This window comes from Lithobates pipiens, unplaced genomic scaffold (assembly GCF_037356315.1).
Source record: "Lithobates pipiens isolate NorthernLeopardFrog02 unplaced genomic scaffold, aLitPip1_a1.2 Scaffold_19, whole genome shotgun sequence".
NCBI classification, from domain to species: Eukaryota; Metazoa; Chordata; class Amphibia; order Anura; family Ranidae; genus Lithobates; species Lithobates pipiens.
Window position 1 is genome coordinate 240,521,329 of NW_027507764.1, and position 24,092 is coordinate 240,545,420.

Consider the following 24,092-nt stretch of genomic DNA (forward strand, 5'->3'; position numbering starts at 1 on the left):
TTTACTGCTTCTTGGACTGATCTTGTATTCTGCAACTGGACTAGTGGCATTCAACACGGGGTCTCACATATGTGAGGGGCTCCAGTATAGTTTTTCTGGATGAAGAAAACAATTTTCTTTGTTTTCTTATTCCTAGATTAGGATCTGAAGACTCGGAGGCTTCAAAGAGATTTGGGAGGGAGAAGCCTCTACCTCTATCCCCATTCTGTCCTGAACGAGGCTCTACTTCTGTCTGCTGCCTGTAGGACTTACTGCCGTCATGCCGCACTGACCACACCACATGGACCTGCCTACTACCAGGACCAATATTTTTGGCACTGCTGACAATATCTCTGCACTGACCCTGGACTGTATATGGACAGTATCCCTGCCTGCTGCCTGAAAAATTGTGTTCTCTGTTGCTGACCAAGTCTCTGCCTGCTGCCTGGACCAGTGATATCCTCCTGTGGACAACTGCGCTTCTAAAACCACAGGTAATCTTTTCTTTACCCTTTGCTCAGCATAATGTATTTGGGGGTGTAATTCTTGGTATGTGCAGGCTATGTGTCCCTGGAACGCCCAACGGTGTTCCTTGCATGTTGCGCCTCTGTATGTGGCCAGGCTGTGTAAAAGTCTCACACATGTGGTATTGCCATACTTAGGAGGAGTAGTAGAATGTATTTTGGGGTGTTATTTTTGCTATGTAAATGCTATGCATTGGAAATATCTTATAAGCGGACAACTTTGTGTAAAAAAAAATGCGTTTTCATTTTTTTCCACATTTTCCAAAAACTTCTGGAAAAAAATGAACCATTCAAAAGACTCATTATGCCTTATAGATTATACGTTGGGGTGTTAGCTTTCCAAAATGGGGTCATTTTCTGGACGTTTCCATTGCCCTGGTGTTCCAGGGCCTTCAAAACTGTAATAGGTGGTTGAGAAATGAAATGTGTAATTTATGCTCCTAAAATGCCTGAAGGTGCTACTTCAAAATTAGGCCTCTGTATGTGGTCAGGCTGTGTAAAAGTCTCACACATGTGGTATCGTTATACTCAGGAGGAGTAGGAGTATGTATTTTGGGGTGCTATTTGTGGTATGCACATTCCGTGTGGGAGAAATAAGCTATTACAATGACAATTTTGTTTAAAAAAAAAAATCTTAATTTTGCAAAGAATTGTGGGAAAAAAAGACAACTTCAAATAACTCACCATGCCTCTTACTAAATACATTGGAATGTCTACTTTCCAAAAAGGGGTCATTTGGGGGCATTTGTACTTTCCTGGCTTGTTCGGGTCTCAAGAATGGAGATAGGCCTTAGTACATCAGATGTGATTTTATTTGCAAATCTTTATGATTTGCACCATAGCTTGTAGACTCTATAAATTTCACACATCATATAATATGCAATAATTTGGGTTATTTTTACCAAAGATGTGTAGTAGTATAAATCGTGGACAAAATTTATGAAGAAAAATTGCTAATTTGCAAAATTTTATCACAGAAACTAAGAAAAATTCATTTTTTTTCAAAATTTTCGGTATTTTTTCATTTCTAGCGCAGAAAATAAAAAACCGAGAGGTGATCAAATACCACCAAAAGAAAGCTCTATTGGTATGAAGAAAAGGACAAAAAAATCATTTGGTTACAGTGTTGCATGACTGAGTAATTGTCATTCAAATTGTGAGAGCACTGAAAGCTGAAAATTAGTCTGGGCATGAGGGGTGTTTAAGTGCCCAGTAAGCAAGTGGTTAAAAACGGCCAGGAACAAGCAGTTTGATAACCTGAGCACAGTAATAACAAAATGAATAGGAATGTTACAGACCACTAACTGAAATTAGTACTTTAATCAACAGAGGATATTTTGTTGGATTGCCAAATGTTGGAAAATCCTCTTAACCACTTCAGCTCCGGAAGGTTTTATCCCTTTCCTGACCAGAAATTTTTTTACAATTTGGCACTGTCGCTTTTAATGGTAACTGCGCGTCATTTGATCACCTCAGTGGTTTTTATATTCTTCTACATATTTTCGGTAATTTTTTTTTTTTTTAAATCACTATAAGCATATATTGATTGGTTTGCAAAAAAGTTATAGTGTCTACAAACTATAGGAAAGATGAGATTTTTTTATGGATTTTTTTTTCTTTTTTTTACTAGTAATGGTGGCGATCTGTGATTTTTAGCAGTATAATGATGGATAGATCAGACACTTGACACATTTTTGGGACCACTGACATTTATACAGCGATCAGTGCTATAAAAATTGCACTGATTACTGTGAAAATGAGACTAGTAGGGAAGGGGTTAACACTAGGGGGCGATCATGGGGTTAAATGTGTGTTCCCTCAGAGTGTTCTAACTGTATGGGGATTGGACTGAGTATGAGAGGAGACATCTGTGACAAGACGCTCTCCATCCAATCTGACAGAGCTTAGTAACATGGTAGGTAAGGTTGAATAAAGACAACAGCCTATACAGGTCAGTGTGTGTGTGTGTGTGTGTGTGTGAATGAATCAAGAGCCTTTTAAAACTATCCATACTTCCTGCCAACACCATCGATTGGGGGAAGAGAGTTCCACATCCTTAACGCCCCGAGAGTGAAAAATCCCATACGCACCGTAATGTTAAACCGCGTCTCTTCCAGTCTCATCGTGTTGCCACTCGTCCTCTTACACTCCCTGGGACCGAAAAGTTTCATACATATGCTGGGATCACTGTTGCGATATTTGTAATTTGCAATCATATCTCCTCCAGGGAGGATAAATTTCATAATTGAGGTCCTCCAGTCCCCATATTAATTTGGTTGGTCTTCTCTGGACTCCCTCCAGGCCCAGCACATCCATTCGGAGGATTGGTGACCAGAACTGGACAGAATACTTCATATGCGTCCGAACCAGAGTTTTATAAAGTGGCAGAAGAATCGTTTTAACTCTGGAGTAAATTCCCTTTTTAATGCATGCTAATAGTCTGCTTGCTTTGGTAGCCGCAGTTTGACACTGCATGCTATTGCTCAGTCTGTCTTCTACTAGGACCCCTAGATCCTTCTCCATCCTGGAGGCCCCTAGGGGATTCTCCATCTAAAGAGTAACATTATATGTATATTTATATGTATATATTTATAAAGTTTATATTATTATCCCCCCCCCGTGCATCACCTTACACTTACCAGTATGAAACTTAAAGAGGGATTCCACCTACAAAAAAAATATTAAAAGCCAGCAGCTATAAATACTAAAGCTGCTGACTTTTAATAAATGGACACTCACCTGTCCCAGGGTCCAGCAATGTCAGCAGCCGAGACCGATCGATCACTCGGCTGCTGCCGCCGCTATTCTATGTGGGGGAATCAGGAAGTGAAGCATTGAGGCTTCACTTCCCAGTTCCCTACTGCGCATGCGCGAGTCGTGCAGCGCAATAGGAATGGTCCACGCTGTCTCTGGGACCCGTGTGTGTCCCAGCAGACAGTGTGGTGGGACAGGAAACGGCATAGACTCCCGTGGGAGTCTACGCCCGGAAGTGGGTGAAAATACCTGTCTTAGACAGGTATCTGCACCCCCCCTCCCCCCTGAAAGGTGCCAACTGTGACACCGGAGGGGGGGCGGGCTCCGATGAGCGGAAGTTCCACTTTAGGTTGGAACCCCACTTTAATTTGCCACTCCATTAACTTATTAAGGTCCTCTTGTAAAGATTCTATAACCTGCTGTGTTATTGCTCTGCATATTTTTGTGTCATCAGCAAAAAATGAGATCAAACTATTTATCCCATCCTCTATATCATTTCTAAATATATTAACCAGAATTGGTCCCAGGACAGAGCCCTGGGGTACCCCACTAACCACTCTAGACCATTCTGAGTATACGTTATTTATCACCACCCTTTGGACACGCCCCTGTAGCCAGTTTTCTATCCAGGTATATACCCCCTGCTCCAAGCCTACAGACCCCATCTTGTAGATTAAGCGTTTGCGGGGGACTGTATCAAATGCTTTTGCAAAATCCAGATACACCACATCCACCAGCCTGTCTTTCTCCAGATGGCAGCTCACTACCTCGTAGAACGTTAATAGGTTGGTTTGGCAAGTTTATCTTTTGTAAACCTGTGCTGATTACTGCTAATGAGAATATTTTCATCAGCAAATTCTTGGTTATGGTCCCCTATCATCCCCTCAAATAGTTTACAAACTACCGACGTTAGACTAACAGCCCTATAGTTGCCAGGAATAGATCTCTGCCCTTTTTTGAATATTGCTACCATGTGGGATTTTCGCCAATCAGCTGGTACCAATCCTGTCAGTATGCTGTACATAAAGATTAGGAACAGTGGTCCGTCTTTAACCCCACCCCCTCGCGATCGCTCCTGATAAATGGGAAGCTTCCTCTGCCTGTGAACTCTAAACACAGGTCAGAGGAAGTGATGCCATCTCTCCTCGCGCTTCCTTTTCTGTTCGGGAGCCATGGAGAGAGAATGAGAAAAGTGAGTTGCACCAACAGCACACTAACACCAGTACACATGGGCACACAAATCACCCCCCCCCCAGTTAACCCCTGCACCCCCACAGTGATCACTGTATATGTGTCACGGGTGATGATAGGTAGACAGTTATTTAGGTTTACAGTTAGCTTTTTATCGTGTCAGGTACCCCCACATATTACCCAATAAAGGTTTTAACCTCCTGATTGCCCCCTAGTTAACCCTTTCACCCAGTCAACAGTGATCACTGTATAAGTGTTATGGGTGACGCTGGTTAGTTGGTTTTTTTATAGTGTCAGGGCACCTGGCGTTTATTACCCAATAAAGGTTTACCCCCCTGATCGCCTGGCTGGTGATATCAATTGGGTATGAAGGTCAGTCGGGGTCTGTGTCACTCCAGGCAGCGTCAGAATAGTGCCAGCAGCGCTAACACCCACGCGCACAGCATACACCTCCCGCTAGTGGTATAGTATCTGAACGGATCAATATCTAATTCCGATTAGATCAATACTAGCATCCCCAGCAATTTAGGGTTCCCAAAAACGCAGTGTTAGCGGGATCAGCCCAGATACCTGCTAGCACCTGAGTTCGGCCCCTCCGCCCAGCCCACCCAAGTGCAGTATCGTTAGATCACCGTCGCCTACAAAACACTAAACAGATAACTGTAGCATTTGCAGAGTCAGACCTGATCCCTGTGATCGCTAACAGTTTTTTTGGTAGCGTTTGATAAAGTTGCCTAGGAGCTTTTTTTTTCCTGCGAGTCTCACTAGTGTACCAGTAAATTTGGAGCCCAAAATGGCAAATCGAAGGTACACTAGTGAAGAGGCCAACACATTTCTGAGCATGACAGATAGTGAAGAGGAAGTTACTCATCTGTCAGATTCAAACTCAGAATACGATCCTGTAGACAACAGCGGCTCCATGACAGATAGCTATGACGACTGAGTTGTGGTCTCTGCCAAGGTCAGTCGTACCAGACCACGATCATCTTCTGCTGTTGAGGTGCAAGAAGCGCAGGGCTCTCGTATGGAGCAGAGAAATACTTGTGCCGCTCATCCTTATGGTGAACTGCCAAGCACCAGTGGCCTAGTACACCCTGGTCGTACATCCAGTACTGCAGTATTACGTGGTGACGTGGCAAATCCCATAAGTGCAGTTCAAGCTGGAAAGCACAAGTAGTGTCCCGCTGTCACCAAGACAAACACAGGCCCGTCGTGCCCATAGTGTTCTTCCTGCAGAACTGGCCAATTCTAATTGGGAGCCCACCACTTCTGCAGCACTCGTACTTCCCCCATTCACTGGCCAACCCAGAATTCAGGTGGAAACAGTTGATTTTATGCCACTTGATTTTTATTTGTTTTTCACAGAAGATCTCTATAGATTGAGCAAATCAATTTATACGCTGGTCAATTAATTGCCACTAATCCCTAGTTGTCCCTTACCAGAGATTGGAAACCAATTATGGTTTCCAAATTTAAGACCTTTCTGGGCCTATCCCTCGACATGGGACAGTTAAAATGAATATGTTGCAGTCATATTGGTCCGCTGACCCAATTTGCCATATGCCCCTGTTCTCTGCCTCCATGGCCAGGGCACGATACAAGCAGGTTTTGCGGTTCATGTACTTCAGCGACAATGAACTCTGTCGTTCTCATGGAGACCCTGAATACAATCGGCTTTACAAAATTCAGCCCCTCGTAAACCACTTTAACAAACGTTTTGCAGCCTTGTTTACTCCCGATCAAGTTGTCTGCATTGATGAGCCCCCGATTAAATTTTCTGGCCGCTTGTCTTTCAAACCACATCTTCCCAGCAAGCGTGCCAGATATGGGGTCAAGATGTATGAAAACTATATGTATGCCACAGGCTATAGATATAGTTTTAAGGTTTACGAGGGAAGATCTAGTCACGCAGAACCGGAGAACTCCCCAGATTACATAGGGAGCGCTGGCAAGATTGTGTGGGACTTGGTGTCACCCTTATTTGGAAAGGAGCACCATTTGTACGTGGATAAATATTACATGAGCGTGACACTTTTTAGTCACTTGTTTGATCATCAGATTGGCGCACATGGCACAGTGTGACCTAATCGTCGGGGCTTACCCCAGAGGCTTGTCGATTCCGGTCTTAGGCTGGGGGAGAGAGCGTACTTCAAGTGTAATAATTTGCTCACTGTGAAGTGGAGGGATAATAATGTTTTCCTTCTGTCCTCCCTTCACGCAGACATGACGGTCCAAATTCCTACGGCAACTGGTGTTGTGGAGAAACCCCACAAATATAACCAAAATATGGGAGGGGTGGACTTCAACGACCAGTTGTTAGTGCCGTACCCAATTGCCCATAAGGCAAGACGTTGGTACAAAAGTGTCTGTATACTTATTTCAATTGGCTTTGCTGAACGCTCATGTGCTATGCAGAGCTTCAGGACGGACTGGATCCTGCCTTAGTTCCAGGAAGAGCTTGTCAGAGCCCTTCTGTTTCCAGACGGTGCTCCACCTCACCTTCCCAATCAAATTCAGTAAGCCGGCTGCATGAGAGGCATTTTCCGTATGTCCTCACTAGTACCCCTACCCAAAAGCTCCCCCAAAGAAAATGTTGTGTCTGTAGAAAGCGCGGATATAGGCGCGACACCCGCTATTTTTGTCCCTCCTGTCCTGGTCTTTGCATTGGTGAACGTTTGGAAAGCTACCATACACTAGTGCAGTTTTAGCATAGGGTACAGCTTTGCACAGACTAGGACACACTTCCACAGGGTCTCCCAAGATGCCATTGCATTTTGAGAGACCCGAACCTGGAACCGAACCGTTACAGTTACAAATAAAAGTGTAAATTAAAAAGTTAAAATAAAAAAATAAAAAAACAAAAATAATTGTCGTTTTATTGTTCTCGCTATTGTTCTTCTCTTTTCTACTGTATTCTATTTTGCAATGTTTTATTGTTAACCATTTTTTTTGTTTTCAGGTACGCCATTCAGCTGCAGCACAGATTTATTTATCTTGACGGCAATAGCGTTTGCTCCCACAATACATAAAGCCGTGACTCCAGCGCTATAGGAGGCGATTTCACCACAGTTAAAAATAAAAAAAGAGAGCATATATGCCGAAGCATGGGGGCAGCAGGGGTGGAGGAGCGATTTGCTCCTAACTTTTGGGGCAGGTGCCCCCATGGTTTGCATTATATACATTTTAGGCAAAGGTTGCACTAAAAAATGTTTTATTTTTTACTTTTTTTTGGTATTTGCTTTGCAGGTATGATATGTCTTATTGTTTTACTGTAATGTTACTTTCTTTCAGTGTTAACCATCATTTGCTTAGCGGGTACGCCATTCAGCTGCAGCACGGATTTATTTATCTTGACAGCAACTGCGTTTGCTCCCATGATACATAAAGCCGTGACTCCAGCTCTGTAGGAGACAATTTCACCACCACAGTTAAAAACAAAATGGTGCATGCATCGATTGTCTAACGAGCAGGGCCCTCTGATTCCTCTTGTACCAAATTGTAATGTAACTAATGTCTGCCCTCATGTTGTAAAGCGTTGCGCAAACTGTTGGCGCTATATAAAACCTGTATAATAATAATAATAATGTATGCCCATCATTAGAAGTGGGTGGATGAAGAGAGATATTCTAATGGTGGGCATACCCACCAATCAATCCTTTTTTCGTTCAGATCACAGGCTGCTTGAAAAAAAAAAAAAATTTACAATATATGCCCAACAAGGACCAGCAACGTACTGGTATGTTGCTGGACTTTGAGTGGTTATACCAGAATGATGCCTGTGGGTTTAGGTATCATCTTGGTATTATTCTTTTCAGACAGCATTCGGCTATTATGTAAAAGCAATCCTAGTGGCTAATTAGCCTCTAGACTGCTTTTACAAGCAGTGGGAGGGAATGTGGTCTCACCCCCCACTGTCTTCCATGGTTTTCTCTGGCTCTCCTGTCCCAACAGGGAACCTGAGAATGCATTTGGTGGTTCCTCCAGCTGACCATAGAGCTGATCAGAGACCAGAACGGCTCCAATCATCTCTATGGCCTAAGAAACCAGAAGTTACGAGCATTTCATGACTTCGATGTCGCCGGATATAAACAGCGCCATTAGGATATTGCGAAAGCATTTTATAACACCGATCTTGGTGTGGTCAGATGCTTTGAGGGTAGGGAAGAGATATAGGGTCTAATAGACCCCAATTTTTTCAAAAAAAGAGTATCTGTCACTACCTATTGCTATCATAGGGGATATTTACATTCCCTGAGATAACAATAAACATGATAAAAAAAACATGAAAGGAACAGTTTAAAAATAAATGAAAAAATCCACAAAAAATAAAATTAAAAAAAGAAAAATAGCACCCCTGCCCCCCCCCCCCCCCCGCAAAAGCAACGCAAGTGTCTGTCTGGCGTCAAATGTAAACAGCAATTGCACCATGCATGTGAGATATCACCACGAAGGTCAGATAGAGGGCAGTCATTTTAGCAGTAGACCTCCTCTGTAAATCTAAAGTGGTATCCTGTATGGGCTTTTAAAAATGTATGTAGTTTGTCGCTGCTGCACGTTTGTGCGCAATTTTAAAGCATGTCGGGTTTGATATCCATCTACTTGGCCTAAGATCATCTTTTTTTATTTCATTAAACATGTGGGCAATATAGTGTGTTTTAGTGCATTAAAATTTTAAAAAGTGTGTTTTTTCCCAAAAAAAAATGTGTTTGAAAAATCGCTGCGAAAATACTGTGTGAAAAAAAAAAAATGAAACACCCACCATTTTTATCTGTAGGGCCTTTGCTTTAAAAAAAAAAATAAAAAATTATATATATAATTATATATATAAAAAAGTGTCAGAAAGACCTTTGTCTTCAAGTGGTTAGAAGAGTGGGTGATGTGTGACACAAGCTTATAAATGTTGTGCATGCTTCCTCTTTACAAGCTAACGTACCTAAACATAAACTGCCCCAAGAAGTTCAATAAAGTATGGCAGCCATGGACAGCATAGGTGGCAGTTGATATCTGGTTAAAAAATCAAATACAGGGATGTTGCATCGGTCCAGGCCCTCCTGACCTTTGAGAACAGGAAGAATCTCCTACAATAGTGGGGTTTCACTGTTGTATCTTTATTATACCAATTACCCTCTATACAAAAGTCACCTGTACTGTATGTTTTGACTTGGTCCATTCTGGACAAATGTTGTATCATGTTTGGATTAGATGTCTAAATAAAAGGAACATTTTGAAAAGTAAAAAAAAAAAAAAAAATTATATGCCAGGACGGTTCCAACCCCCCCATGTCCCCATTTTGGAAAGTAAGCACCCCAAGCTTATTGCTGAGAGGCATGTCGAGTCCATGGACTATTTTATATTTTGACACAAGTTGTGGGAAAAACACATTTTTTTTTGCACAAAGTTGTCACTGATATATTGCTCAAACGTGCCATAGGCATATGTGAACGTACACTCCAAAATGCATTCTGTTGCTTCTCCCGCGTACGGGGAATACCACATGTATGAGACTTTTTGGGAGCCTAGCCATGTACGGGACCCTGAAAACAAAGCACCACCTTTGGGCTTTCTAAGGGTGTACACTCACCACCTATCACAGTTTCTGAAGCCATGGAATGCCCAGAGGGTTTTGTGCTATCTTAGCATTTTATGGCCTTCAAAACTGTGATAGGTAGTGCCTTAGAAATCCTAAAGGCGGTGCTTGGTTTTCGGGGGACCAGTACACGGCTGGACTCCCAAAAAGTCCCAACACATGTGGTATCCTTGTACTCGGGAGAAGCAGCAGAATGTATTTTGGGGTGTATTTCCACATATGTACATGGCATGTTTGAGCAATAAATCATTCAGTGACAACTTTGTGCAAAAAAAAAAAAGTTTGTAATATTCCTGCAACTTGTGGCAAAGTATAAACTATTCCATGGACTCGACATGCCTCTCAGCAAATAGCTTGGGGTGTCTACTTTCCAAAATGGGGTCATTTGGGGGGGGGGGGGGTTTGTGCCATCTTGGCATTTTATGGCCTTCAAAACTGCAATAGGTAGTGAGGAGTGAAATAAAAAATGAACGCCCTTAGAAATCCTGAAGGTGGTGCTTGGGTTTGGGGCAACGTACACAGCTAGGCTCCCAAAAAGTCCCACACATGTGGTATCCCCGTACACAGGAGAAGCAGCAAAATGTATTTTGGGGTGTAATTCCACATATGCCCATGGCATGGGTGAGCAATATATCATTTAGTGACAACTTTTTGAATAAGGACAAAAAAATGTATTTTTTTTTTACAACCACTTGGGACAAAAAAATATTCAATGGGCTCAACATGCCTCTCTGCAATTTCCTTGGACTGTCTACTTTCCAAAATGGGGTAATTTTGGGGGGTTATAATGGGGGACGCACCGGAGGGACTACATGTCACACCCCCTGAACAATGGTACTCAATAATGAGCGAGACGCCAGGGGTTGCTGAAAAAAACGACAACCAAGGCTGAAATTTGCCACTTAATGAGGAAGTAAACCCTGATGGGTTTATGTCCTCTTTGATTCCCTGCAAAGGTAAAGCTTAATGGACTACTATGCATCACATAGTAGTCCATTATGTGTCATTTACCTGACACAGGAGCCAGTGAAGTCACCGCTGTCCCCTTGTGTACGGAGCCTCCATCTTCTTGGAGGGTCTCGCTGCTCCGGCGATGTCATTAGACTGAGCCGCGATGACGCCGCATGCCTGTCATATTTGCCTTTTGGCAAATATTTCCTAAAACGTGTAGGTTTAGGAGATATTACTTGGACCTACAGGTAAGCCTTAATCTAGGCTTACCTGTAGGGCAAAGTGGTTTGTAAGGGTTTACAACAACTTTAACGCCAATTTCTGGTCTACTCCTTGCTGAAGAAACAGCAGGCTCCTGGATATGGAAAAGGAATGCAGATGCCATCCTTTCTGCTCACACATGGAGATGTAGGCCTTCCAGATACGATGATATATCTTCCTAGAAGAAGATTTCCACGCCCACGACATAGTTGAGATCACCGAGTCCAATAGACTCTGGTTCCTCAAAACCTGGCTCTCAATAGCCATGCCATTAAAGCCAGCAATGGTAAAGCAGGATGGAGAATCAGACCTTGAGACAGGACGTCCTCTCGCAACGGCAGTTGCCATGGGGCGTCCGCCACCAGGAACACTAGGTCTGCATACCAAGGACGTTGAGGCCAAGCTGGGGCAATCAGTATTACTGGGATCCCCTCGACTTCCACTCTGCGAAGCAGACGTGGTAACAGTTTTAGTGGAGGAAAGGCATAGATCAGCTGGTACTGATCCCACTGAGCCACCAGCACATCTGACGCGTCTGTCCACGGATCTCGTCCTGGACACGAATCTCGGCACCTTCCAATTCTCCTGGGTCCAGCATCTGGCTACTTAGATAGTCTGCCTGCCAGTTCTCCATTCCCGGGATGTAAATGGCCGACAGGGCCGCTATGTGCCGCTCTGCCCACCGATGTATGTGAGCAACCACCCGTGCGGCAGCTGAGCTTCCTGTTCCTCCTTGGTGATTGACGTATGCCACAGTCGTGGTGTTGTCTGACTGGATCCTGATCGGAACACCTCTTAAGTCTCATCGACCATGTGGAGAGGTACAGCCTGATGGCTCCTAGCTCCAGCAGATCTATCGGCAACTTGGATTCCTCGCCCTGAGACGACTGAACCCCCATCACTCCGTAGTGATCACTGTCCACTTCAGAGGTAGGAACAACTTCCCGGACTGAATCACCGGGGACCTCAGCCACCAGATCAGTGAATCTCTGACTCACTGGCTCACCTGGATTTGTCGATCCAGGGACAACTGAGATTTGTCCCATTTTGTCAAAATCTCCTTCTGCAGGACTTTGGTGTGGAACTGGGCATATGGTACTGCCTCGAAGGAGGCTACCATGAGCCCCAGTACTCACATGCAGAAGCGCAGCAACGACCACTTGCGGTTCATCAGCAGTTTTACTGCAGATCTGAGAGTCCGCAGTTTGTCTGAAGGGAGAAACACTCTCGCTTCCCTGGAGTCCAGCAGCAAGCCCAAGTGCTCCAGACGCTGGGTCGGTACAAACACCGACTTTTTGAGGTTCAACAGCCACCCAAATTCTTGCAGGGTCTGCATGGAGATCGCCACATCCTCCTCTAATTCTGAGGCAGAAGGTGCCCTCAGGAGGAGAGAGTCTAGGTACCCCATGATCGCAATCCCACCTTGCCGCAGCAACACCAAAACTGGAGCCAATACCTTGGTAAAGACTCAGGGGGCTGATGCCAGACCAAAAGGGAGAGCCACAAACTGGTAGTGGGCTTCTCCGACTGCAAATCACAGAAACTTTTGATGCCGAAGGCATATGGGTATGTGCATGTACGCATCCTAGATGTCTAAAGACGCCAGGGAGTCCCCTTGATGGCATGCAGTGACTACTGAGCGAACGGATTCCATTCTAAACCTCTGCACTTTCACAAAGTGATTGAGGGCTTTTAGGTCCAAGATTGTAGTTCTCAAGAAGGAAGGGGTACGTCCAAACAGATTTGAGTAGGATCCCAGGTAACGTTCCGATTCCGGAACCGGTACAACCACCTCGCGACTCAGCAGGTCCCTTGCTGCCCCAAGAGGGCCTCCCGGTGAGCTGGGGATATGGGTATGCTGGAGGGGAAGAATCTGTTTGGCAGCCAAGAGAGAAACTCTTGTAACCGGAGGAAATCAGATCGCAGACCCAGTGGTCGGATAGTCAAGAGGACCACCGGGCTGCAAACTCCCGAAGGCGACCCCCCACCCGAGACATGGGTGGAGGCAAACATTCATGCGGTAGCAGGCTTGCAGTTCCAGGGACATTTCTGTCCTTCCCTGGTCGTCCTGTTGGGATGGGGACATTTAGCCAAAGCTCCGGACGGACAAAAAAGCCATTTGTGAGCGGAAAATTAGGGCCGTTGCCTACGGCCTGGCTCCTTAGCCTTCCTGGCCTGTGAGAGTAGGGTACTCTTACCACCTGTGGCATTCTTAATAATGTCATCCAAAGAGGCTCCAAAGAGCCGGTTGCCAAGGAAGGGAAGATCCGTCAGGGCTTTTTTGGATGCCTGGTCAGCAGACCAGCATTTTAACCAAATCAGGCACCTCAGCACCACTGCTGACACTGAAGCCCTGGATAACAGCGGAAGAGTATCCAGGGCTGCATCACTAACGTACTTAAGGCCTTGAACTAGTTGGTCTGCTAGTTCCACACACACACAGACTGTTGCTCTCCCAATTCGTGGTGCAACAGTTTTGCCCACTCAGTGTCTGCGACACAAGTGCGGACGCCAGTACTGATTGCACGGTAGACCCCACAACCGTAAGCAAGGAACGCGCCACTGCCTCGGCCTTCCTGTCAGTGGGATCCTTAAATACTGGAGTCCCCTCTACCGGTATTGTGGTTTCTTTATTTAACCTGAATACTGGGGGGTCCACGACCGGAGGAGCCAACCACTTCTTGAGAAGGCTTTCCTCAAAAGGGTAACGCACTGCCGTGGATTTGGGGACCGAAAAGGTCAGTTGTGGGCAACCCCATTCCTTGTCAAAATAAGTCAGATATGGGAACACCTTAGGTAAACGTGCTGGCTTGCGGGACCCAAAGGGGACCACTACATCAGTAGAGGGATCTGCTGGCTCCTGAATCTTCAGGGTATCACACACGGCTGTGATAAGTGCTCCAACAAGCGCTTTGTCGTGCACAGACCGGGACGGGGACTCAGCCACACTGTCCGAACGGTCCTGGTCAGCATCATCTGACAAGACAGAGCTGGGGTCACCAGCCTGAGCAGGACCCGAGTCTGCATCAGAGCTCTCCCCAGAGGACGGGGGGGGGGGGCGCAGGGGGCACTTTTTTGCACCCTTTTTTCCCACATGCCACCTCCATCTTCGCAAAGAACAAATTGAGGACCGCCGACAGGGTGTCCATAGGCACTGCGCAGTCCACAGGCGATCTGGTTGCAATTGCCTGGATTTCGGGGGAAGAAACACCAGTTTCTGAAGCCATGCTGACCCTACCCTGTCTGCCACCCGAAGGGGAATTAGGACAGAGACAGTCCCACCCTCCTTACTGCCGCTGGCTGAGGGGCTCTTTCCCGCCGGACTCGACACCCTGAGGAGTTCCGCGCTATTCAGCGGGTAGTGCCTGTAGTCCCTGTTGGCTCCCAGGTGCAGCTGTAAATGGCAAAAAAAACACTCTGAAGTGTGCCCAGGCTTCAAGAAAATGGCCGCCCAGCATGAGGGCATAAAACACAGGGAAAATGGCTGTGAGGGCACAAGAGCACATGCTGCCACTAGAGAACACTCAAAAAACATGTTCAGGCAACAAGAAAATGGCCGCCGGTGTTCTGAATAGGAAATCACCAGGAAAATGGCCGTTGAAGCCCAGGAGACCATGTTGACTTGCCAACACCTAAAATGGCAACTGAAAACAGCTCCATAAAGAACAGGTAGAAATCAACGGTGGTGAGCACACCGCTGACCAGGACATCAGCATGGCCTCACAGACACCTTTCCAGGGCATGCAAAACAGGACCCAGGACACAGCTAGCCAGCACAACCCCCCCCCCCCCCCCCCAGGTGAGAGCCACCTCCCAGAGAGCCCCTGCATAGCACACACCGCTCAGCAGCCACATGCAGCACCCCCCACAGGGAAGGGGGAGAGGAAAGACAGGGAGAAAAGAGAGGGAGGTGAGGGTCCCCCGAATCAACCTCCCAGGGAATGCCCAGCCCCGTCGAGGCAGGGAGAGCTGTACTTACCAGTCCTGAAGACATTCCATCACAGACCCACTCACTGATCAGTACAGGGTGTCTGCTGGCCCGGCATACTGTGAAGCAGACATCAGTAGCCTGGTCATATGTATGCCCCGGAGCATAAAAGCTCACCGACCACCTCTGGAGCTGAGGTTTCATTGTGGCCTGCCTAGCGCGTAACTGCAGCCTGCACACGCTCGATGGCCGGGCTGGGGAGACTACAAGGATAAAAGTATCCAGCCTGTTACACAGCCGGCTGTTGATAGCAGATCACAGGATAAATCATCTTGCGAAAAAAGTCATGCTTCTTGCAGAAAAAAAATAAAACATGGACCGATGGGCACGCAGGGTTCCTAGGTCCTTCTCCTTCACTAGGCAAAATAAAACTGATGGCTGCATGGCAGGCTGGAGCGTTGTTGCCCAAGGGACTGCCCCCTGGGCGGAACTAAGAGTTCTGAGTGTTGTATTACAACTAATGCCTAGTATCTCCTAGTAATAGGGCATAACAACCCAATGCCTAAGAGAGGAGCTGTGTCGGTCGGTGAATATAAGAGAAAATACTTTTTTTTTCTGTCTGAAGGCTTGTGAGGCGACATCCCTTTACTTCCTGTTCCTGTGACTCAACCAGATGTGACTAGAAATCTCTACAAGGTAAAACTAGTGTAACAGTTTTATAGTGTCTTATACACAACTGCCACTGGAGCAAGTGTTGCTAACTGGAAGACTTGCTGTTCCAGTAACAACCATAACAGTTTAAGTTTCCATCACCTTTTGGCTTAGTGACAATGGACAATAGCCATACAAAGAGTAGCACACTAAGTTAAAAAAATATTTATGTAGGAATTCAAAGCCAGATGTACACATAACAAGATTTACATATGCCCACAGACATCTGAGAATATTTCCTCAATCTGTCTGTTTATAGCCCAGTCAAGGAACATTTGTTTATCTATTGGTCCTTATTAACCATGGCAGATGCCCTTTGCCCAAACTTTCTTAGCGCTCTTAGTTGTAGCTCATGACCTTAAGCCCAAAAGGTGTGTACTAGTAATGTCACCTGTATGCTAAAGTTAAACAAACATGTATCTCTAAACAATCACAAGGTGCTGGAAGCTGAAACCAGTTCTTTCTGTACTGCAGCAGCACCAAATCCCGATTAGGGCTCTCCATTTGTTTTTAGTTGTATTTTTTACTAAGGCAAAGGAGGACCACAGAAATCACCTCGTCTTAACTTCAACATCTCCTGGATGATCTCAGTCCAGGGGCGGACTGACCAGTCAGTCCCACCACTTGCTGCAACGTGCACCCGTAGCGACCATCTTTTCTGGGCCAAGGCCCCAGTGCGCACTATATTTGCTTGAAGTCCCGCATGCTGCGTGCACATATCTCCTGCTGTGATGTGTTCCTGTGCACAGACAGAAGGAAGAGGCACACCACCCAGCCTGATCCACACTGTTGAGGTCTGTAAATAATATACCATACATGCAACTTGCTGGGAGAAGGACATGGGGAAGGGGGTGAGGGGAACAGGTTTACAAAGATCACTTGGAGTGATTGGGGGGGGGGGGGGGGTGATGTGCTAGGGGGCACCTTGAGAGGGAAGGGGACTTGTTTTAGAAGGGGGTTGGTTGGATAATTGGATATGAAGCCCACCCCTCCTTCAGCCCACTAGCACATATCCTTCCCTCCCCATCCCCCCCCCCCAAATCACTCCAACTGCAATTGCCCCTGGTGACCAAGCTAGTGGCCCATGCCAGGCAAGTTAGTGGAGTCAAGAATTTGTTCCAGCACTGGGCTCCAGGACACAGGGCTGGTTCACACGAATTGCACGAGAATGCTCTATACATTGCTCCTTCTGATGAAAGAAAAAAAAATGCCCATTGAGACACCTGGGATGTAGGAGATCATTTTTGGCTGAGGTCAGAAACCAAAAAGTGAGAAAAAAAAAACACAAGTTTAAAAACACACAGTAAATATAATTTACTAATGCTAGCAGCATACAGACTGAAAATAGTTAATGTTGATTGAGAGAGGTTAGTTCTGATTTTATGAGAAGATATAAAAAGGGAAGCCAGGTAATTCCATAATAATTTTATTTGCAGTTTCACATCAGTCATATAAAAATATTTCTTAACTCACCCTAGAGAAACATCAGTAAAGTGCATATACGATGATATAACAACTCCAATTCTTCCTTTTCCACCCTAAAAATAAAAAAGACGATACAAAAATAAAAATGATGTAGCAATAACAGAAGTTTGTTGGTAGAAGCAATCTAATGGTCTTCCTAGCTCAAATACAGACTGAAAACTCAGAAGCTGTTGCAAGTAGGAATGAGCCAAACACCCACCGGTTCAGTTCACATCAGAATATACCAGGCAAAAAAAATTTGACAGAACACACGAACACCGTTAAAGTCTATGGGATACAAACATGAATAATCAAAAGTGCTAATTTTAAAGGCTTATGCCGTGTACATACTACCGGACTTTCCAGCAAACTAGGGTCTGACGGACTTACTGAACGAACGGACTTGCCCACACATGACCGGACTTTCTGGCAAACTATGTCCACCGGATTTCCAAATGAACTGACTTGCCCACACAAGGACTAAAGTCCGTTCATTTTGAATGTGATGAGTTATGATGGGACTAGAAAAGGAAGTCAACTCTAAAGGTAGGAGGAGCCAGAAGCGTCGGTGGGGATCCCTAGAAGAGAATCAGAGCTGCTCTGTGCAAAACCATTACACCAAGCAAGTATAACATGTTTGTGGTTTAAAGAAAAAAAAAAAAAAAAAAGAAGACTTTAACCACTTAAGCCCCGGACCAATTGTCAGCCTAAGGACCAGAGGTCTTTTTACAATTTCGCACTGCACTGCTTTAACTGGTAATTGCACAGTCATGCAATGTTCTACCCAAACGAAATTTGCGTCCATTTCTTCCCACAAATAGAGCTTTCTTTTGATGGTATTTGATTGCCTCTGCGATTTTTATTTTTTACGATATAAAAAGGAAAAAGACTGAAAATTTCGAAAAAAATATATTTTCTACTTTTTGTCATAAGAAAAATCGAATAAACTCAATTTTAGTCATACATTTAGGCAAAAATGTATTCAGCCACATGTCTTTAGTAAAAAAAAAATGTCAATAAGCGTATATTTATTGGTTTGCGCAAAAGTTATAGCGTCTACAAACTAGAGTACATTTTCTGGAATTTACACAGCTTTTAATTTATGACTGCCTATCTCATTTCTTGAGGTGCTAAAATGGCAGGGCAGTACAAACCCCCCCACCCCCAAATGACCCCATTTTGGAAAGTAGACACCCCAAGAAAATTGCTGAGTTGCATGTTGAGCCCATTGAATATTTAAGTGATTGAATAATGACAAAAAAAAAAGTTTACAAAAAGTTGTCACTAAATGATATATTGCTCACACATGCCATAGTTATATGTGGAATTGCACCCCAAAATATATTCTGCTGCTTCTCCTGAGTACGAGGATACCACATATGTGGGACTTTTTGGGAGTCTAGCCGCGTACGGCACCCCGAAAACCAATTACTGCCTTCGGGATTTCTAAGGGTGCACATTTTTGATTTCACTCCTCACTACCCATCACAGTTTAGAAGGCCATAAAATGCCAAAATAGCACAAAGCCCCCCCAAATGACCCCATTTTGCAAAGTAGACACCCCAAGCTATTTACTGAGAGGCATATTGAGTCCATGAAATATTTTATATTTTGCCACAAGTTGCAGGAATATTACAAACTTTTTTTTTTTTTTTTTTTTGCACAAAGTGGTCACTAAATGATATATTGCTCACACATGCTATGGGCATAAGTCAAATTACACCCCAGAATACATTCTGCTGCTTCTCCTGAGTACAGGGATACCACATGTGGGGGACTTTTTGGGAGCCTAGCCGCGTGCAGAACCCCGAAAACCAAGCACCGCCTTCAGGATTTAAATATAAAACGCTACCAAAAAAAAAACTGTTAGCGATCGCAGGGATCAGGCCTGACTCTGCGATCGCTGCAGTTATGCGTTTAGTGTTTTGTAAGTGACAGTGATCGATCGATACTGCACTTGGGTGGGCTGGGCGGATGGGCAAACCGCAGGTGCTAGCAGGTATCTGGGCTGATCCCGCTAACAATGCGTTTTTCTGGAACCCTAAACTGCTGGGGACGCTAGTATAGATCTGTTCAGATACTATACCACTACGGGAGGTGCATGCTTTGCGCTTGGGTGTTAGCAGTACTGGCACTAACCCAGCGCTGCCTGGGGCGATGCAGACCCTGACCCTAAAACCTAATTAATATCACCCGCCGGGTGATCAGGGGGTTAAACCTTTATTGGGTAATAAATGGTGGGTGCCCTGATGCTATAAAAAGCAAACTAACCAGAGCCACTCGTAACACTTATACGTGATCACTGGTGAAAGGGTTAACTAGGGGCAATCAGGGGGTTAAAATCTTTATTAGGTAGTATATGGGGGCCTCTGACGGTATATAAAAACCTGACGGGGAACCTAAATAACTAACTGGCTAACCAGCGTCACCAGTGACACTTATACGGTGATCGCTGGTGAAAGGGTCAACTCTAGGGGCAATCAGGGGGTTAAAAATTTTATTAGGTAGTATATGGGGGTACCTAACACTATAAAAACCTGGCGGTAAACATAAAAAATAACTAGCTACCTAGCGGCACCAGTGACACTAATGCAGCGATCAGAAAAACGATCGCTTAGTGACAGTGGCAAAAGGGGGTGAAAGGGTTAACTAGGGGCAATCAGGGGGTTAAAACCTTTATTAGGTAGTATATGGGGGTCCCGGACGCTATATAAAAACCTGACGGGGAACCTAAATAACTAACTGGCTATCCTTTATTGGGAGCTACCCTGGACCTAACACTAACTGCCCTGACAGTTTTTACACAACTGACACTAAATGCAGTGATCAGTAAATAAATGATCACTGCAATCAGTGACACTGTGACTGGGGGGGGGGGTGATTTGTGTGCCTATTGTGTACCTACGTGTCAGTGTAGTGATTGGTGCGCTTACTATGTGTTCTCCTCGCAGTCCGGTCAAAAAGACCCCCCCGAGGAGAGTGACATCACTTCCTCCCTGCCTGTGTTTACACTACACAGGCAGGGGAAGTTTCTCATTCGCCAGGAGCGATCAAGAGGGAATGGCCAGAAACCAACGGCCATCCCGGATCGCTCCTGAAGCGAAACGGACCGCCGCAGACAGCGGGTACGTGCTTGTGCCCGTACATGCCATTCTGCCGACGTATATCTACATGCAGCGGTCCTTAAGTGGTTAAAGACTCTGTGCAGGGAAGATCAGCATCTGAACCCAGAGAAGGTGACGGCTGATAGACTGGAGGTAATATAAAAGGCATTACAATAACATTTAAAGTCAACTTTTACCAGTATTGTGCATTATATTTAAAATAATTAAATCCATAAAAAAATAAAAAGTCTCAGCTTTTAGTACTACTTTAAAATAAAAAAAGATTTATATCACCCTTCATATAGCTTCATGTCTGACTCCTAGTTAAAATGTCCATATATCCTACTTCTGGGTGTACTCATATATATGATATAAGTAATATATAATTACTTTCACTGTTTCACAGTATAAATGAACCCCTTATATTAGCGATTAGCTGCTTTTTGTACTATAAAGGGCTAATTTTAGTTTAACCCCATTATGACAAAAAAGCATGCTGCTACTAAACGTCTTAGATCTGGTTCACACCTCTGCCTTTTTTGGTGCTTTTTGCAGAAACGCACTGCAGTTCATTTAACATGGTTTCCTATGGGACACGTTCACATCTATGCTTTTTTTATTTGGAAAGGGTCAAGGACTTATTTCAATGCAAAACAGTGTTTTTTTTGGTTCAATATACTTCAATGGAGAAGCTGCAGAAAAGCATGTAACACTTCAGCCCCAGAACGATTTGCCCCCTTAATGACCGGGCCATTTTTTTGCGATACGGCACTGCGTTGTTTTAATGGACAATTGCGCAGTCTTGTGACACTGTACCCAAACAAAATTTAAGTCCTTTTTTTCCCCACAAATAGAGCTTTCATTTGGTGGTATTTGATCAGCTCTGCGTTTTTTTATTTTTTGCGCCATAAACCAAATAAAACTATTGGAAAAAAAAACATTTTTTAAACGTTCTGCTATAAAATACATATCCAAAAACAAAAAATTAAAAAATCTATAAAAAAAACAAAAATGTATTCATCAGTTTAGGCCGATATATATTCTACTACATTTTTTTTTTTTTTTTAATATCACAATAGACGTATATATTGATTGGTTTGCACAAAAGCTATCACGTCTACGAACTTTGTGATAGATTTAGGTGCTTTTATTTTTATTGTTTTTATTGGTAATGGCAGCGATCTGATTTTTTTTAGCGGGACTGCGTCATTGCTGCAGACAAATCTGACCCCAAATGACACTTTTTGTTGGCCAGTGACATTATTACATTGATCAGTGCTATGAAAATGCTGTAGTATTCTGTAGTATACTATAAATTTAATAAAATTCACCCGCTTATTGTCATTGAATTTGTCCCTTTGTCAGCGTAGTACAAGTTATACTACCCTGACAAGACAGCAATTTAAAAGTCAGCAGCTACAATTACTGCAGCAGCCGACTTATAATAAAATCGGACACCTACCTGTCCCAGGGTGCAGTGATGCGGGGGAACGAAGCCCCCCTCCCCTCGTTCCCCGCCCCGCTCGCGGCGCTGCCATTCTTACTGTGGGCATCCGGCTGTGGCTTCACAGCTGGGCACTCACTGCACATGCGCGAGCGGCGCAGGGCACCGTGATGCACCGCACAGTCATCTGGGACACGTGACAGGTCCCTGATAAATGTGCGGTGCAAGGGGAAGTGATGTCACCAGCCCGGGCATTGAAGAAGGCAGACTATGAGGGACCCCCTAGCAACAGGCATTTAGAGGTGAGTAAAAAAAAATGTTTCCAATTATTTTTATTTCTTTTTTTAATGAATTTTAAGCTATTTTTTTTTTTTGGTGGCAACACCACTTTAAAAGCATACAGTGTATGGCGCACACACTACAATTGGTTGTGAATGAAGGATTGCCGAGTCAGCGCACCATATCTGATATCGTATCAAAAGGAAGAAAAATTGTGGGTCACTTTAAGCATTCTCCGCTTGCTTATTCCAGATTATAAGCTTTACAGATACAGTTTGGAATGCCACCGAAACAAGATGTAGCCACTCGTTGGAACAGCACCTTCTATATGCTGCAAAGTCTTTTTGAACAAAAGCGTGTTTTAGCTGCATACATTGCAGATTACGCGCTTCCGGCAACACCGAGTGCACATCAGTGGATGTTAGTTGAAAATAGTTTGTCTCTTCCATCTCCATTTGAACAGTTAACAAAAGAAATAAGCACAGCTAATGCTTCCATTGCTGAAATTATTCCCTTGATTGCTGCACTGAAGCGTCTGCTAGGAAAAGAGATACAGAGTCCAAACCTCTGTACTGCATTGCAACAGTTCTAGATCCTCAATTTAAAGAGCATTATTTTAATGTGGAGAAAAATCAGCGTGCACGGGAAATGATACAGGCACAAATGGAGGTGGTGGAAGCATCTGGTCAAGAAGTTTAGAGGTGTAGCACAGAGAAAAGTGAGAAGAAACGGTTGTATACAAGTAAAGAGGAACACACTCCCTCCATATCTGATATGTTTGAAGAGATTTTACATGAATGCACCCCAGTCTATAGCAGTGCCACAACAAGTGCAGCTACCCAACAGCTGGATATTTATTTAGCTGAACACCCTATCGCCAGAATAGACAATCCCCTTGAGTACTGACGCATCAACAAACAACGTTTTCCTTTGCTTTCATAGACTGGACGCAGATATTTAACTGCTTCAAGCACCAGTACAGAGAGTGAGAGACTATTCAGTCTAGCATCTCATATTATTGATGAGACGAGAAACCGTCTCGCCTGAGAGAAAGCTGAACAACTTTCGTTCTTAAATCTGCCACTTTTACTGAAATAGATTTATAAATCCATAGCATAGACCATTTACCATGTTGAACATCGTAAATTAATTGGTATTGGACTGTGCTACGTGACAATTGGAACATACAACATAGTATGACTGACTACCTAGTATGTGCCAATTGTCTAGTTGTGCCATTTGTTGGTTGTTCATTGTAGTAGTTCTACAGTTTTTTGCACTTCTTCAATTTAAGAGAGAGCTCCAGTTTTTAAACTACTGTACACATACATAGTTTGTTGCTGTTGGGCCAAACTAGGTCTCTCCATAAGCTGTCAGCCCGCTGCATGTGCAAAACTGTATGCTCTGTATCTGTGGCTGTCTACATACTCCAGTACTATGCACTATACCGCACAGTGTTCCAGGTATGAGCAGAGACTTCCAGAAACACAGACTAGTCTACATTGCTTGCTGTGATCGGCTGAGCACCGCTGCTGTAGACTAGTCTGTGTTCTGGGAAGTCTTGGCCCATAGCTGGGGGCCGGAACACAGTGCGGTCTATTGTATGACTATGTATGTAACTCGCAGCTACATATATACACTTTTTTTCCACACATGCAGCCACTGGCACCTTAGGGAGAGAACTTAGGGGGGGAAAAAATTACTAATTCTCAAGTTGAAAATAATTTTTTTTTTTTTTTAATTGTAGCATTAGCATATGTTAAACTTATATTTACAGAAACTGTGAAACGGTAAAACTGCCTTCTGCCATATTTCTGTTATGTTTAGTTGTTCTTTATAGTCATACATAGTTTGTTGTTGTTGGGCCAAACTGAAACTCAATGTCTCCCTCTAAGCTGTCAGCCCGCTGCGTGTG

General features: G+C 44.3%; 1 protein-coding gene across 2 annotated transcripts in view; it reads right to left on the reverse strand.

The window, feature by feature from the left end:
• The window catches only part of TNS3 (tensin 3), a 457,447-nt gene that overhangs the window by 323,414 nt on the left and 109,941 nt on the right, over window positions 1-24,092 (reverse strand). For both annotated transcript variants that reach the window (XM_077491841.1, XM_077491842.1), the window contains exon 5: window positions 17,360-17,424. In XM_077491841.1, coding sequence (XP_077347967.1) covers window positions 17,360-17,424 — 65 coding nt within the window. The remainder of the gene's footprint in view (window positions 1-17,359; window positions 17,425-24,092) is intronic.